Here is a 17,437-nt window from a genome sequence, read left to right as displayed (position 1 = left end):
CGACCCTGTCCTCCCTCCCCCCCCCTCCCCCCGACCCTGTCCTCCCTACCCCCCCTCCCCCCGACCCTGTCCTCCCTCCCCCCCCTCCCCCCCCTCCCCCCGACCCTGTCCTCCCTGTCCTCCCTCCCCCCCCTCCCCCCGACCCTGTCCTCCCTCCCCCCCCTCCCCCCCCTCCCCCCGACCCTGTCCTCCCTGTCCTCCCTCCCCCCCCTCCCCCCGACCCTGTCCTCCCTGTCCTCCCTCCCCCCCCTCCCCCCCTCCCCCCGACCCTGTCCTCCCTCCCCCCCCTCCCCCCGACCCTGTCCTCCCTCCCTCCCCTCCCCCCGACCCTGTCCTCCCTCCCCCCCTCCCCCCGACCCTGTCCTCCCTCCCCCCCCCTCCCCCCGACCCTGTCCTCCCTCCCCCCCCCTCCCCCCGACCCTGTCCTCCCTCCCCCCCCTCCCCCCGACCCTGTCCTCCCTCCCCCCCCCTCCCCCCGACCCTGTCCTCCCTCCCCCCCCTCCCCCCGACCCTGTCCTCCCTCCCCCCCCCTCCCCCCGACCCTGTCCTCCCTCCCCCCCCCTCCCCCCGACCCTGTCCTCCCTCCCCCCCCTCCCCCCGACCCTGTCCTCCCTCCCCCCCCCTCCCCCCGACCCTGTCCTCCCTCCCCCCCCTCCCCCCGACCCTGTCCTCCCTGTCCTCCCTCCCCCCGACCCTGTCCTCCCTGTCCTCCCTCCCCCCGACCCTGTCCTCCCTGTCCTCCCTCCCCCCGACCCTGTCCTCCCTGTCCTCCCTCCCCCCCCTCCCCCCGACCCTGTCCTCCCTCCCCCCCCTCCCCCCGACCCTGTCCTCCCTGTCCTCCCTCCCCCCCCTCCCCCCGACCCTGTCCTCCCTGTCCTCCCTCCCCCCACTCCCCCCGACCCTGTCCTCCCTCCCCCCCCTCCCCCCGACACTGTCCTCCATGTCCTCCCTCCCCCCCCTCCCCCCGACCCTGTCCTCCCTCCCCCCCCTCCCCCCGACCCTGTCCTCCCTGTCCTCCCTCCCCCCCTCCCCCCGACCCTGTCCTCCCTGTCCTCCCTCCCCCCCCTCCCCCCGACCCTGTCCTCCCTCCCCCCCCCTCCCCCCGACCCTGTCCTCCCTCCCCCCCCTCCCCCCGACCCTGTCCTCCCTCCCCCCCCCTCCCCCCGACCCTGTCCTCCCTCCCCCCCCCTCCCCCCGACCCTGTCCTCCCTCCCCCCCCTCCCCCCGACCCTGTCCTCCCTCCCCCCCCCTCCCCCCGACCCTGTCCTCCCTCCCCCCCCCTCCCCCCGACCCTGTCCTCCCTGTCCTCCCTCCCCCCGACCCTGTCCTCCCTGTCCTCCCTCCCCCCGACCCTGTCCTCCCTGTCCTCCCTCCCCCCGACCCTGTCCTCCCTGTCCTCCCTCCCCCCCCTCCCCCCGACCCTGTCCTCCCTCCCCCCCCTCCCCCCGACCCTGTCCTCCCTGTCCTCCCTCCCCCCCCTCCCCCCGACCCTGTCCTCCCTGTCCTCCCTCCCCCCACTCCCCCCGACCCTGTCCTCCCTCCCCCCCCTCCCCCCGACACTGTCCTCCATGTCCTCCCTCCCCCCCCTCCCCCCGACCCTGTCCTCCCTCCCCCCCCTCCCCCCGACCCTGTCCTCCCTGTCCTCCCTCCCCCCGACCCTGTCCTCCCTCCCCCCCCTCCCCCCGACACTGTCCTCCATGTCCTCCCTCCCCCCCCTCCCCCCGACCCTGTCCTCCCTCCCCCCCCTCCCCCCGACCCTGTCCTCCCTGTCCTCCCTCCCCCCCTCCCCCGACCCTGTCCTCCCTGTCCTCCCTCCCCCCCCTCCCCCCGACCCTGTCCTCCCTGTCCTCCCTCCCCCCCTCCCCCCGACCCTGTCCTCCCTCCCCCCCCTCCCCCCGACCCTGCCCTCCCTGTCCTCCCTCCCCCCCCTCCCCCCGACCCTGCCCTCCCTGTCCTCCCTCCCCCCCCTCCCCCCGACCCTGCCCTCCCTGTCCTCCCTCCCCCCCCTCCCCCCGACCCTGCCCTCCCTGTCCTCCCTCCCCCCCCTCCCCCCGACCCTGCCCTCCCTGTCCTCCCTCCCCCCCCTCCCCCCGACCCTGCCCTCCCTGTCCTCCCTCCCCCCCCTCCCCCCGACCCTGCCCTCCCTGTCCTCCCTCCCCCCCCTCCCCCCGACCCTGTCCTCCCTGTCCTCCCTCCCCCCCCTCCCCCCGACCCTGTCCTCCCTGTCCTCCCTCCCCCCCCTCCCCCCGACCCTGTCCTCCCTGTCCTCCCTCCCTTCTCCCCCCCCGACCCTGTCCTCCCTCCCCATCCGCCCCTGTCCTCCCTCACCCCCATCCGACCCTGTCCTCCCTCACCCCCATCCGACCCAGTCCTCCCTCACCCCCATCCGACCCTGTCCTCCCTCCCTTGCCCCCCCGACCCTGTCCTCCCTCCCTTGCCCCCCCGACCCTGTCCTCCCTCCCTTCCCCACCCCCCCCTCCGACCCTGTCCTCCCTCCCTTCCCCCCCCTCCGACCCTGTCCTCCCTCCCTTCTCCCCCCGCCGACCCTGTCCTCCCTCCCTTCTCCCCCCCCCGACCCTGTCCTCCCTCCCTTCTCCCCCCCCCCGACCCTGTCCTCCCTCCCTTCTCCCCCCCCGACCCTGTCCTCCCTCCCTTCTCCCCCCACCGACCCTGTCCTCCCTCCCTTCTCCCCCACCGACCCTGTCCACCCTCCCTTCTCCCCTCCGACCCTGTCCTCCCTCCTCCCCCCCCCCCCCATCCGACCCTGTCCTCCCTCTCCCCCCCCCCCCCATCCGACCCTGTCCTCACCGCCCCCACTCCCGACCCTGTGCTCCCTCCCCCCCCAAACCTGTCCTCCCTCCCTTCCCCCCCCCGACCCTGTCCTCCCTCCCCTCTCCCCACCCTGTCCTCCCCTCTCCCCCCCCCGACCCTGTCCTCCCTCACTCCCCCCTGTCCTCCCTACCCCCCCATCCGACCCTGTCCTCCCTCCCCCACATCCGACCCTGTCCTCCCTCCCCCACATCCGACCCTGTCCTCCCATCCCACCCCGACCCTGTCCTCCCTCCCTTCACCCCCCCCCCGACCCTGTCCTCCCTCCCCTCTCCCCACCCTGTCCTCCCGTCTCCCCCCCCCGACCCTGTCCTCCCTCCCGACCCTGTCCTCCCTCCCCCTCCCTCCCGACCCTGTCCTCCCTCCCCCTCCCTCCCGACCCTGTCCTCCCTCCCCCCCGCTCCCGACCCTGTCCTCCCCGCTCCAGACCCTGTCCTCCCCGCTCCCCTCTCCCGACCCTGTCCTCCCCTCTCCCGGCCCTGTCCTCCCCTCTCCCGGCCCCTCTCCCGGCCCTGTCCTCCCCTCTCCCGGCCCTGTCCTCCCCTCTCCCGGCCCTGTCCTCCCTTCCCCCCCCCCCCGACCCTGTCCTCCCTCCCTTACCCCCCCCCGACCCTGTCCTCCCTCCCTCCCCCCCCATCCGACCCTGTCCTCCCTCCCTCCCCCCCCATCCGACCCTGTCCTCCCTCCCTCCCCCCCCATCCGACCCTGTCCTCCCTCCCTCCCCCCCCCCATCTGACCCTGTCCTCCCTCCCTCCCCGTCCTCCCTCCCCCCCATCCGACCCTGTCCTCCCTCCCTCCCCCTGTCCTCCCTCCCCCCCCATCCGACCCTGTCCTCCCTCCCTTCGCCCCCCCGACCCTGTCCTCCCTCCCTTCGCCCCCCCGACCCTGTCCTCCCTCCCTTCGCCCCCCGACCCTGTCCTCCCTCCCTTCCCCCCTCCCGACCCTGTCCTCCCTCCCTTCCCCCCCCATCCGACCCTGTCCCCCCTTCCTTCCCCCCCCAGACCCTGTCCTCCCTCCCTTCCCCCCCCCCAGACCCTGTCCTCCCTCCCTTCCCCCCCCCCCAGACCCTGTCCTCCCTCCCTTCCCCCCCCCAGACCTTGTCCTCCCTCCCTTCCCCCCCCCCCCAGACCCTGTCCTCCCTCCCTTCCCCCCCCAGACCCTGTCCTCCCTCCCTTCCCCCCCCCAGACCCTGTCCCTCCCTCCCTTCCCCCCCCCCCAGACCCTGTCCTCCCTCCCTTCCCCCCCCCCCAGACCCTGTCCTCCCCCCCCCCAGACCCTGTCCTCACTCCCTTCCCCCCCCCCAGACCCTGTCCTCCCTCCCTTCCCCCCCGACCCTGTCCTTCCCCCCCCCCAGACCCTGTCCTCACTCCCTTCCCCCCCCCCAGACCCTGTCCTCCCTCCCTTCCCCCCCGACCCTGTCCTTCCCCCCCCCGACCCTGTCCTCCCCCCCCCGACCCTGTCCTCCCTCCCTTCCCCCCCGACCCTGTCCTTCCCCCCCCCCGACCCTGTCCTTCCCCCCCCCCCGACCCTGTCCTCCCCGCCCCCCCCCGACCCTGTCCTTCCCCCCCCCCGACCCTGTCCTCCCCGCCCCCCCCGACCCTGTCCTCCCCGCCCCCCCCGACCCTGTCCTCCCTTCCCCCCCCCGTCCTCCCTTCCCCCCCCCCTGTCCTCCCTCCCCCCCCATCCGACCCTGTCCTCCCTCCCCCCCCATCTGACCCTGTCCTCCCTCCCAACCCCTGTCCTCCCTCCCCCCCCATCTGACCCTGTCCTCCCTCCCTCCCCCTGTCCTCCCTCCCCCCCCATCCGACCCTGTCCTCCCTCCCTTCGCCCCCCCCCGACCCTGTCCTCCCTCCCCCCACCTGTCCTCCCTCCCTCCCCCCCCCATCCGACCCTGTCCTCCCTCCCTCCGCCCCCATCCGACCCTGTCCTCCCTCCCTCCGCCCCCATCCGACCCTGTCCTCCCTCCCTCCGCCCCCATCCGACCCTGTCCTCCCTCCCTCCGCCCCCATCCGACCCTGTCCTCCCTCCCTCCGCCCCCATCCGACCCTGTCCTCCCTCCCTCCGCCCCCATCCGACCCTGTCCTCCCTCCCTTCGCCCCCCGACCCTGTCCTCCCTCCCTTCATCCCCCCCGACCCTGTCCTCCCTCCCTTCATCCCCCCCGACCCTGTCCTCCCTCCCTTCCCCCCTCCGACCCTGTCCTCCCTCCCTTCCCCCCTCCCCCCTGTCCTCCCTCCCTTCCCCCCTCCCGACCCTGTCCTCCCTCCCTTCCCCCCCCCATCCGACCCTGTCCTCCCTCCCTTCCCCCCCCATCCGACCCTGTCCTCACTCCCTTCCCCCCCCATCCGACCCTGTCCTCACTCCCCCCCCATCCGACCCTGTCCTCACTCCCCCCCCATCCGACCCTGTCCTCACTCCCCTCCCATCCGACCCTGTCCTCACTCCCCACCCATCCGACCCTGTCCTCCCCCCTCCCCCGACCCTGTCCTCCCCCGAACCTGTCCTCCCCCCTCCCCCGACCCTGTCCTCCCCCCGCATCCGACCCTGTCCTCCCCCGACCCTGTCCTCCCCCCTCCCCCGACCCTGTCCTCCCCCCTCCCCCGACCCTGTCCTCCCCCCTCCCCCGACCCTGTCCTCCCCCCTCCCCCGACCCTGTCCCCCCCCCTCCCCCGACCCTGTCCCCCCCCCTCCCATCGACCCTGTCCTCCCTCCCTTCCCCCCCCCATCCCACCCTGTCCTCCCTCCCTTCCCCCCCCCATCCCACCCTGTCCTCCCTCCCTTCCCCCCCCCATCCCACCCTGTCCTCCCTCCCTTCCCCCCCCCATCCCACCCTGTCCTCCCTCCCTTCCCCCCCCATCCCACCCTGTCCTCCCTCCCTCCCTTCCCCCCCCATCCCACCCTGTCCTCCCTCCCCCCCCCATCCCACCCTGTCCTCCCTCCCCCCCCCATCCCACCCTGTCCTCCCTCCCCCCCCCATCCCACCCTGTCCTCCCTCCCCCCCCCATCCCACCCTGTCCTCCCTCCCCCCCCATCCGACCCTGTCCTCCCCCCCCCCCCATCCGACCCTGTCCTCCCCCGACCCTGTCCTCCCTCCCTTCGCCCCCCCGACCCTGTCCTCCCTCCCGACCCTGTCCTCCCTCCCTTCCCCCCTCCCGACCCTGTCCTCCCTCCCTTCCCCCCTCCCGACCCTGTCCTCCCTCCCCCCCCATCCGACCCTGTCCTCCCTCCCCCCCCATCCGACCCTGTCCTCCCTCCCCCCCCATCCGACCCTGTCCTCCCTCCCCCCCCCCATCCGACCCTGTCCTCCCTCCCCCCCCCATCCGACCCTGTCCTCCCTCCCCCCCCCATCCGACCCTGTCCTCCCTCCCCCCCCCATCGACCCTGTCCTCCCCCCTCCCATCGACCCTGTCCTCCCCCCCCCCTCCCAACCCTGTCCTCCCCCCCCCCCCCAACCCTGTCCTCCCCCCCCCCCCCAACCCTGTCCTCCCCCCCCCCCCCAACCCTGTCCTCCCCCGACCCTGTCCTCCCTCCCTTCCCCCCTCCCGACCCTGTCCTCCCTCCCTTCCCCCCTCCCGACCCTGTCCTCCCTCCCTTCCCCCCTCCCGACCCTGTCCTCCCTCCCCCCCCCCCATCCGACCCTGTCCTCCCTCCCCCCCCCATCCGACCCTGTCCTCCCCCCCGACCCTGTCCTCCGACCCTCTGGAACCTTGTCCCCGCCCCCGATTTCTCCCTCCATCCGCCGCGCGCCTTCTCCTACGTTTCAGCCTCTCCACCGCGAAGTTCTCGAAATCCTGCAACGAGACGTTCTCAGTCGGTGGCTGCTCGTAGAACTGGATCGGGAACGGATAGACCTCGGCCAGAGGGGAGCATCGCTGGCGACGCGGCCTTGCCCGGGAGAACTCCATCACCTGGGGCCTAGTGCAGCGCTACCGATATCTCCCAGCAACCGAGCCGCCTGTAATCTCCCGCCACCCGCTTCGCCAATCACAGAGCGCGCTAGCGAACCGGGCAATCCTATTGGTCGGAACCATCCGCGGATCAACCAATCCCAATGCGGATCAACGCGGCAGACCCGCCCTTTGGTCGGGACTTAGCCAATGGCAGTGTGTGGCGGGTTGCCAACTCCTCTATTGGCCACGACACGCAAACAAACAGCCAATTGTAAAATGGTCGGTGAATTCGCAATACTTCATTGGACGAGACTTATACACGGGCAAACATTGGTCGCGCGGCTCGGAACCAGCGGTCTATTAATGATGTGGAGGTCCAATCCTGTTGGACTGGGCTGGATAAAGTCAGAAATGAGAACGCACCACTGTTATAGTCCAACCAATTTATTTGAAGTCACAAGCTTTCTAAGCGTCGCCCCATCGTCAGGTGAACTGAGAGAGAAGCACACAGGCATGGAATGTATCAATCACACAACACCAGGTTATAGTCACAGGTTTATTTGGAAGCACAGACTTTCAGAGCACGGCTCCTTCGTCAGCTGGGACGCGATCAGAGGACACAGTAAAATATCAAAATGTCGTACAACTAATGCAACCTATTGAACAAACCTAGATTGCTGTTGAGTCTTTAATTACTTCTGAAAATGTGTTGCTGGAAAAGCGCAGCAGGTCAGGCAGCATCCAAGGAGCAGGAGTGTCGACGTTTCAGGCATGAGCCCTTCCTCATTCCTGAAGAAGGGCTCATGCCCGAAACGTCGACTCTCCTGTTCCTTGGATGCTGCCTGACCTGCTGCGCTTTTCCAGCAACACATTTTCAGCTCTGATCTCCAGCATCTGCAGTCCTCACTTTCTCTTTAATTACTTCGAATGGCTTGCAGGTTTCCATTCACCAATGTGTAAATCCCAGAACTTCTTTCAGGTCACATTCCTGAGATAACTTATGGTTTGTTTTTTTTCAAAAGTGACAGCTCAGCTCAGAAAATGCATTAAAAGTGTGACATTAGACTCTGTCTGTATTCCAACCTTGCGTCAAACCGATTCTATTTCCAAAGTAGGAATTTATAAAATGTCACCTGGACTCATCGCCTACAGATTGTGTGCTTTTTGAACAAAATAGAATGTATCTGCAAAGGCAGATTCACCCCATAGACTTATATGTGCGTGAGTGCATATGTGAGGGAGTGACAGAGTGAGTGTGTGTGAGGGAGTAAGTGTATGTATGTGTGCACACGCACGCGCCACGTATGTCTGAGACAGTGTCTGAGGACAACATCAACCACATCACCAATAGACACTGTCATGGCAACCACTACAAGACGTGTCAGAGTGTCGACATGGCTACTTCCATTACACATGGGGTCACCACTCACCACGTCTGTGGCAGGTACTCATGTGACTCAGCCAATGTTGTCTATTTCATGCGCTGCAGGCAAGGATGCCCCAAGGCATGACACATTCGTGAAACCAATCAAATGTTACAACAACAGATGAATGGACATCGCGCAACAATCGCCAGACAAGGATGTTCCCTCCCAGTCAGGGAATACTTCAGTGGTCAAAGGATATTCGGCCTCGGATCTTCAGGTGACTGTCCTCCAAGGCAGACTTCAGGCAACGCAGAGTTGCCATGCAGAGGCTGATAGCCAAGATCAGTACCTATGAAGATGGCCTCAACCAGGATCTTGGGTTCATGTCACACTACAGGTGACCCCCACTACACTATACACTTTCTCACATGCACGCACACACATACACACGCACACAAGGATACACTCATAATCACGGAGACCCACTCTCATAAACATGCTCTCAGATACATTCACAGATACATGCAACCTCTCACAGGCATATACTCGATCACACTCATGCACACTATCAAACATGCACGCTCACATACTCTCTCACTCCCTCAAGCAACACACATACACACAACCACGTAAGTCAATGGGGTAAATTTACGTTGTAGATTTGTATATGCAGATACATTCTAATTTATAACCTGGTGTTGTGTGATTTTTAACTTTGTTTACTCCAGTTCAACACTGGCACCACACATCACAGAATTTACAGGCACATCAATGAGCAGAGAGATCCATAGGTCATGCAAATGGTGTGGTGGAGTGTCGACAGGCCAAATGACAGGTCTCTTTTCTCTGCAGATGATCAAAATTGTCAGACAGTGTGTGTAAATAACCTATAGGTTATACTTGTAATGTTATTCCAGTCATTTTGTTTGTCTCCAGATAATTTTTTTGTAATTATCTCTCTGCCTCATTTAATCAGATAATAAGTCATCCATTCTCTTGTTATTCAGCTGTTGACACTTTACATACATTGTCTGACACTCTTGGCAGGATCCAGAGGTTTGGCCTATCAACACACCACCACACCATTTGAATGATATTTTGATCTCTCTACCCATTCATCTCGCTGCCTATAAATCTGTGCCTGTGTGTTTCGCTCCCATTTCACCTAACAAAAGGGTAATGCTCCGAAAGCTTGTGATTTCAAATAAACCTGTTGGACTATAACCTGATGTCATCTGACTGCTGACCTCAACCTATTAATAGGCAATTCCTGTACACATAAAGCCAATCATAGCATGCTCAGCAACCACACTTTCCCATTGGCCTGAACACGGAACATGCTGTCCTGTCCTGGCCCACACGCAGCAGCCAGGAAGAATCCATTCCATTCCATTTCATTTTACCAACCTCTCACTCAGTTGAATGGCTTCAGGAATGCGATGGAATACTCGCCCTCACTTGGATAAGTGCAGCTCTAACAACACTCAGGAAGCTTGATATCATCTGGCACAAAGCGGTAGCTTGAGTCGCACCACATCCACAGTACCTACTTCCATTATTGTGAGCCTGGCTGGTTCAGAAATTTGAAGAACATACTTGGAAACAGTATAACTTATTATGTTTGTTTATTTTGTCAGAGAGTCGATGCTAAAGGGTGAGACTTGTGGTGCAGCCTTTCTTTATAGTTATCAATCTGTCCTAATGTAGAGCTGAAGTTAAAACTACAATCAAGTGCTCCAACCAAAACTGATGGTTATAAGACCATAGGAGCAGAAACAGGCTATTCGGCACAAGAAATCTACTCTACCATTGATCATGGCTGATATGTTTCTCAATTCCATTCGCCTGCTTTTCCCCCTTGATCCATTGGATCATTCTTGTAAACCTCTGGATCCTGCCAACACATCCTTCTTTAGATACTGGGTCAAAGCCTGCTCACAATATTCCACATGTTGTCTAACCAAAGCTTTACAGAGCCTCAGTAGTACATCTCTGCTCTTGCATTATAACCCTCGTGAAATGAATACTGACATTGCATATATCTTCCTAATTGCCAAATGAACCTGCATGCTAACATTAAGAACTTCGTGAACTAGGTCTCTCCAGTCTTTTTGTGTTAGAAAATAGTCTGCACTTCTATTCTTCCTACGAAAGTGCATAACTTCGTCTTACCCAAACTGTACTCCATCTGCCAGTACTTTGCCCATTTTCCAAACCTATCTAAATCCTCCTGCAGACTCGCGGCTTCCTCAACACAACCTGTCCCTCCAGTTATCTTTGTGTCATCTGCAAACTTAGCAACAATGTCCTCAGTTCCTTCGTTCAGATCGTTAAGAACAACATGAATGGTTGCAGTCCCAACTCTGACCCCTGCAGAATTCCGATAGTTACTGGCTACCATCCTGAACAAAATACCCTTTTATCCCCACTCTCTGCCTTCTGCCAGTCAGCTAGTCCTCTTTCAATTCCAGTACCTTGTCCCTAACACTATGGGCTCCTTTTGTTAGCAGCATCCTCTGCGGCATCTTGTCAAAGTCCTTCTGGAGAAATATTGCACTGAAGCACAGTGAGTACTTTATTTCTCTACAAATATAAAAATAAAAATGAGAAGCAACTGCTGATCTGAATTAAAAATAGGTGATTGCTTGAGAAATTCAGCAGGTCTGGCAGCATCTGTGGAAGGAAATTAGAGTCAACATTTTAGGTCCAGTGACACTTTTTCAAAACTACATCTCCATTTCCTTGTTTTTTGCTGATCTGACTTAGTCAATTCTGCCATTTGCTTTCTCTGAAGCATCTTAAAAATATGATAAATTGCAAGTAATGTCATTGTTGATTCTTTTTAGACATGAACGCCACCTAGAGGCACAAGTCTGCAACTTTGATTGGGATAGAACGTATAATAATACAAAAAAGGAGAGAACCAAAGCAAATAAAAAGGAAAAGCACCATACTGCAGTACAGATTTGTACGTTGGCATGATTAAGAGCATGAAGCTACATGAGAATGATGGAAAGCAAACATTATACCAGACACTGGCAATTGGTTGACAAAAATCAGGGGTTTAAAAGAAGAAACAATCTTTATTTTACGCATTGCACATAACTGACAAGATATAGCAAGCTGTAAAACTTTTTCCAATTTGGTCACTGAAAACTTAACTTGAAAAACTTGCTCTTGTAAGTCTGATGATGATTGCTGAGATCCTGACACAATTTTTCAAATTCTAGAAAATACTCTTACAGCTTGAATCAGCTTTAGGAGGTGCAAATCCTGTGCCCGTATCTCCCCCTTCACCTCTATCCAAGGCCTTAAAGGATCATTTCAAATCCAGCAGAGATTTTCCTGCACGTCCTCCCACCTCATTTACTGCATCCATTGCTCTTGATATGGTCTTGTCTACATCGAGGAAACTGAGCACCAACTCACGGAACGGTTCAGGGAACATCTCAAGTCCACACGCACCAAACAACGCCATCGCTCTGTGACCAACCACTTTAACACCTCCTTATACTCCCACAAGGACATGCAAATCCTGGGCCTCCTCCACCGCCAAACCAAAGCCACCCACCAACTGGAGGAAGAATGCCTCATCTTCTGCCTCAGGACCCTACAACCACATGGCATCAACATTGACTTCACCGGTTTCCAAATCTCCCCACTCCCCCCACCTCATCTCAGATCCAATTTGGCACTGCCATCTTAACCTGACCTACCTATTCATCTTCCTTCCCACCTATCCGCTCCACCCTCCCACCGAATTATCACAATCACCTCCCACCTGCATCCACCTATCCACTTCCCATCGACTTTCACCCCAGCCCTAGCCCCCATTTATCTCTCAGTCCCCTTCACCCTCCACATTCCTGATGAAGTGCTTATGCTTGAAATGTCAACTCTCCTGCTCCTTGGATTCTGCCTGACCTGCTGTGTTTTTTCCAGTGCCATAATTTCTGGCTCTGACTCTCCAGCATCTGCAGTCCTCACTTTCTCCAAGATTAGGAAATACATGTCACACCAGATGAAGTAATCTGATATTCAAATTGATTGAGATTAACATTCAACATTATTTAAGATTTGGATTCAATTTAATTCACATTCACAGAAGTTACTGAAAAAGCTCAGAGGGTCTGTAAAGAGAAAACAGAGTTAACATTTCTGAGAAAGGGTCACCAAACCCGAAACGTTAACTCTAATTTCTCTTCACAGATGCTGTCAGATCTGCTCAGCATTTCCAGCAACTTCTGCTTTTGTTTCTGATTAACAGCATCCGCAGTTCTTACAGTTTTTAACGCTAATTCATGTTTTCGGTTTGATTCAGTTTTAAAATCAGAATGATTCAGATTCACATTAAGATTGATTCAGATCAAATGCACAAACATCTATTCACATTCAGTTTCAAATTGATTAAGATTCAGTTTTGTTTTAATTCAGATTTAGATTCAGATTGATTTAAATTCACATTCATCACTATTCAGATTTGATTCCATTTGATTTATATTAACATTTAAAATTGTTTAAGATTTGAACTCAAATTAATTCACATTAACATTAAGTGATTGTTTCAGATTCAAAATCAAAATGATCCAGATTCAGAATGATTCTAATTCAGTCATGTTTAGATTCACATCTTGATTTATTCTAATTCATATACAAATTGTTTAAAACTCACATTCAGAATAATTAGCACTCTAAGTCAGATTGATTCAGATTCATATACATAATGATTCAAATTTGATTCAGATTTACATTCAATATTATTCTGATTTTTGTGTTATTCAGATTCATGATCAGATGACAGAGAATTATTCAGATTCAGATCCGGATTGATTTAAATTCAAACTCAGGATGCTTTAAACACAGATTCACATTGATTCAATTTCATGTTCAGAATGGTTCAGATTTGGGTCCGGATTGAGAACATTACTGTTTTGAATGATTCAGATTCAGTTATAAAAGCTGAAAGAACGATGGATGCTGGAAATCAGAAACGAAGGCAAACTGATTCAACTATGTTCGGTTTCACATTCAGTATGATTCCAGTTCAGATTGATTCAGATTCAGATGGTGGATGAATTAGGTTCAGATTCAGATTGACTGAGATTCACATTGAGAATGGTTTAAATTCAATGCCAGACTGTTTCTGATTTGTATGATTCAAATTCAGATTCAAAATGATTTAGATTCATATTCAATATGTTTCAGTATCTGTTTAAGATTGATTCAGATTCAAATTCAAAATGATTAAAATTTGGATACAAATTGGTTCAGATTCACGAGCAAAATTATTTTCATTCACATTTACAATGATTTCAAATTTGGATTCAAATTGTATTAGATTCACACAATAATCTACATTCTGTTTTGATTGGTTCAGATTCACATGCAGAATCATTCAGATTCAGAGTTAAATGTATTCAGATTTACATTAGAATGATTCAGATTTGAATTTAGATGATTCAATTTCACATTCAGAATGAAGTAGATTGATATAGATTTAGATTCAAAATGAATCAGATTTGGATTCAAAATGATTCTGGTTAACTATGAAAATGATTCAGCCTCAAATGTCCGGATTTTCAGATTCACTCTTCTGTTTTTATTCCATTATCTGAAAGCTTGCGAAGAGAATTGGAAGTTGTGCAATCATTGATGAACATCCACTCTGACCTTAAGAAGATGGAAGGTTATTGATGAAGCAGCTGTAGATTAATAAACGCCTGCAGTGATTTCCTGGAACCAAAATGACTTCCTTTGTACTGGAACTAACTCCAGCCAATAGGAATTTTTGTCCCTGTTTCCCATTCATTCAAGTTTGCTTGATGCATTCATGCTATGCTCAGTCAAATACTGCCTTGATGTCAAGGACTGTTACCCTCACATCTCCACTTGAACTTGGCTGTCTTATACCTGTTTGAATGAGCACCACAGTCAGGTCTGGATGGAATTACTATTGGTCAGTGGGCAGTTGTTCATTAGGTGTCACTGGAGAGCACTGGTGTCAATACCTCCTTCACTTTGCTTAGATTGAGTGCACTCAGCAGTGGTAATTGGACAGATTGATGCCATTCTGTCCATTTGTGGGAAGGTCGTACCCAGGCAATTTTCAACTTTGTCAGGGAGATGTGGTTTTCTAGCTGTACTGTAACAGCTTAGATAGTAACATAAATAGTTCTGGAGTACATATTTACAACACCATAGCATGAATGATGTCAGATTTGCATTTTACAGTTCTATCACATATTTCTAGATGTTACACAAGGCAAATTGAATTGGCATCTGTGACCCTGAGGACCCTGGGTCAAGCTAAAAATCACACAACACCAGATTATAGTTCAATAGGTTTATTTGGAAGCACTAGCTTTCGGAGCGCTGTTCCTTCATCAGGTTGTTGTGGAGTCAAAGATCACAGAATTTATAGTAAAAGATTACAATGTCATGCAATTGAAATGATATATTGAACAAACCTGGATTGTTAAGTCTTTCATCTTTTAGAATGGGTTGCAGGTTTCGGTTAATTAATATGTAAATCCCAGAACTTCTTTTAAGTCACCTCCTCGAGATAACTTAAGATTTTATAACAAAAGGTGACATCTCAGTTCTGAGCTGAACTTTGTCCACCTCAGTCCAACACTGGCTCCTCCACATTATCAAATGTATCATCCACTTGGATCTTCTGGTGAAGCTGGATGCAAATGCTTCAACTTTGTCTTTTGGACATAATTTAAGGTTGCTGATATTAGTGGATTGTTACCTCTTGGTAGCTTTTTAGTTATCTACTACCATTCATGACTGGATTTGGTAAGACTGCAAAAATTTGATTTGATCTGTTGGTTGCACAATTGATCAGCTGTGTCTATGGATTACTGCTTCTCCTTATTGGCATGCAGTGCACTGTTGTAGCTTCACCAATTTGGCACTTCCTATTCCTCTCCTGACATGCCATCCTATTGTTCTCATTAAACCAGAGTTGGTCCTTTGGTTTGATAGTAATGGTAGAGAAGAAGATATGCTGGGCCATTACACATTTGTGGTTGAATTTAGTTCTGCTGTTTATGGAACACAAATGCTTCATGGGGGTCCAGGTTTTGAGCAAGTGAATCAGTCCTGAATCTGCTCCATTTTGCATGGTGGTAATATAATGCAACTCAATCAAGTGTCTCCTGAGTGCGAATTCAGCCATGGTCTCCACACATTGACTGACTGCAGAGGCAACTGCAGTACCAACTAGTAGTTTGACAGTGTGTTATCTCCAGGCAGGAAGACTGACAGAGGTCAATGAGGAACCGAACATAAACTCAGCACCAAGTAGAAACCAGTGCAGCTGATAGCGAGTATAAACAGAGAGAAAAAAAAAACTCATGTCATCGCTGAAAAGTAGTTAGTTATACTTTCAGGTTGGCCTAAGTAAAAATAAATAAAGGTTTTACATTCAAAATGCTGCAGACATTGACATTCTGAAATGAATACAAAAACATATGGAAGCAGACAGCAGATTAAATAGCATATATGGAGAAGAACTTGAGCTTACTGGGTATTCTAACACAATACCTCTCAATGCATTTCACAAGTAATACAGAAGCCATCTAATGTCCAGATGTAGACTGATAATTAGTCAAAAACCACCAAGGTGGCCTGTGTAAATAGCAATGAAAACGCAAATAAAAATAATTATAATCGTAACAGAAGTCATAAATAGTCATTGAAATAATGGATTATTTGGTCTAAAAGCAAAGATGACCATTTAGTTGTCCAAGTGAATATGTGTGAATGTGTCTGGTGATGACAGTTACTGTGAGAGATATCCCAAAGCCAGAATATGTTTGCACATGCTACATCAATGTCACTATATTCTGTGTGTAACAATGTCATACTGACATTGCTTGTACAGATGGTCCGACTGAGACCGAATTTCCACATAGAATTCTTTTTTCATAGAATCCCTACCGTGTGGAAACAGGTCCTTTGGCCCACCAAGTCCACACCAACCCTCTGAAGAGTATCCACCCAAACCCATTCCCCTACATTTACCCTCGACTACTGCACCTAAACTACACACCCCTGAACACATTGGGCAATTTAGCATGGCCAATTCACCTAAGTTCCATGTCTTTGGACTGTGGGAGGAAACCAGAGGACCTGGAGGAAGCCTATGCAGATATGGGGAGAATGTGCAAACACCACACAGACTGTCACCCGAGGCTAGAATTGAACCCAGGTCGCTGGCATTGAGGCAGCAGTACTAACCACTGAGCCACCATGCCACCCCGTGTGAAAAACATGTCCTGGGGAGCTTTGGACTGAGAATCTGGGAGCAAAGGCCAGTAAAGTAGTGCCAGTCATTGAGTAGTGTCGTCAAGCCGCTGCCCATCCTAGATGAGAAATTAGCCAACGGCTGAATTTGGATTTGTGTGGACAGCACTGAAGACATCCCACATCAGGGTGGCACAGTGACACAGTGGTTAGCACTGCTGCCTCACAGTGCCAGAGACTCAGGTTCAATTCTCACCTCTGTCTGTGTGGAGTTTGCACATTTTCCTCGTGTCTGTGTGGGTTTCCTCCCACAGTCCAAAGATGTGCAGGTTAGGTGAATTAGCTATGCTAAATTGCCCGGAGTGTTAGGTGAAGGGGTAAGTGTAGGGGAATGGGTCTGGGTGGGTTGCTCTTCGGAGGGTCGGTGTGGACTTGTTGGGCCGAAGGGCCTGTTTCCACACTGTAAGTAATCTAATCTAATCATAACCCCCACTCCCATCTCACTGAATACTCAAGGGCTGTCTTAATAGGCTATCTTTCCCCTTGGAAGGTAGTTATACCCATTGCTTAGCAGTGACATTTGAGTTCAATATCACACCTTTATAACTACTTTTTCAACTACAATATATTTGCATTTAGTGAGTTAAGTGAATTGCAACTGAAGTAGCACTGTCAGCTTTACTGCTGTGTTTGAATGTGTGTGATTACATCAGTGGTAAAAATATGTTGGCTCTTCTGGCAAACATTCCTTTTATTCGCTGTGGAAAGTACACTTCGAGAGAAATGAGGGACAACATTTACTCTGCCAGATTGTAAAACCCATACTGAGAAAAAGTCATTTATACTTGAAAAGTGAGAATGATTCTGCAATCAATCCATAAAGAGTCCATGTGCAAAGGTGTCCCTACGCTGGGTTTGGAAGTGACCAAGGTATTAGAAATCCCATCAAATTTAATTTCCTAGAATCACTCCATTTGCCACTGAGCCAAGTGAACTCCCTCGCTCTGACTGCAGAGAGCCAGGGGTGAGCGCCTGCAAGATGCGCTGGCGCAGCTGCTGAGTCTGCGCAGTGCCGGCCCGGACGGCGGCCTCGCTCGCTG

The 17,437-nt window shown here is 54.5% G+C and overlaps 1 protein-coding gene across 1 annotated transcript in view; it reads right to left on the bottom strand.

The window, feature by feature from the left end:
• prim2 (DNA primase subunit 2) overlaps window positions 1-6,939 on the bottom strand; it is a 212,204-nt gene extending 205,265 nt beyond the window's left edge. Inside the window, exon 1 of the mRNA XM_087975924.1 lies at window positions 6,585-6,939. Coding sequence (XP_087832050.1) covers window positions 6,585-6,732 — 148 coding nt within the window. The 5' untranslated portion in view covers window positions 6,733-6,939. The remainder of the gene's footprint in view (window positions 1-6,584) is intronic.
• Between the last annotated feature and the right edge of the window lie 10,498 nt (window positions 6,940-17,437).

Source organism: Chiloscyllium plagiosum, unplaced genomic scaffold (assembly GCF_037043375.1).
Source record: "Chiloscyllium plagiosum isolate Xiang-an unplaced genomic scaffold, Cpla_swu_hap1 HiC_scaffold_3, whole genome shotgun sequence".
Lineage (NCBI taxonomy): Eukaryota > Metazoa > Chordata > Chondrichthyes > Orectolobiformes > Hemiscylliidae > Chiloscyllium > Chiloscyllium plagiosum.
The sequence above is the reverse complement of the archived record's forward strand: the minus strand, read 5'-3'. Positions and strand labels throughout refer to the sequence as shown.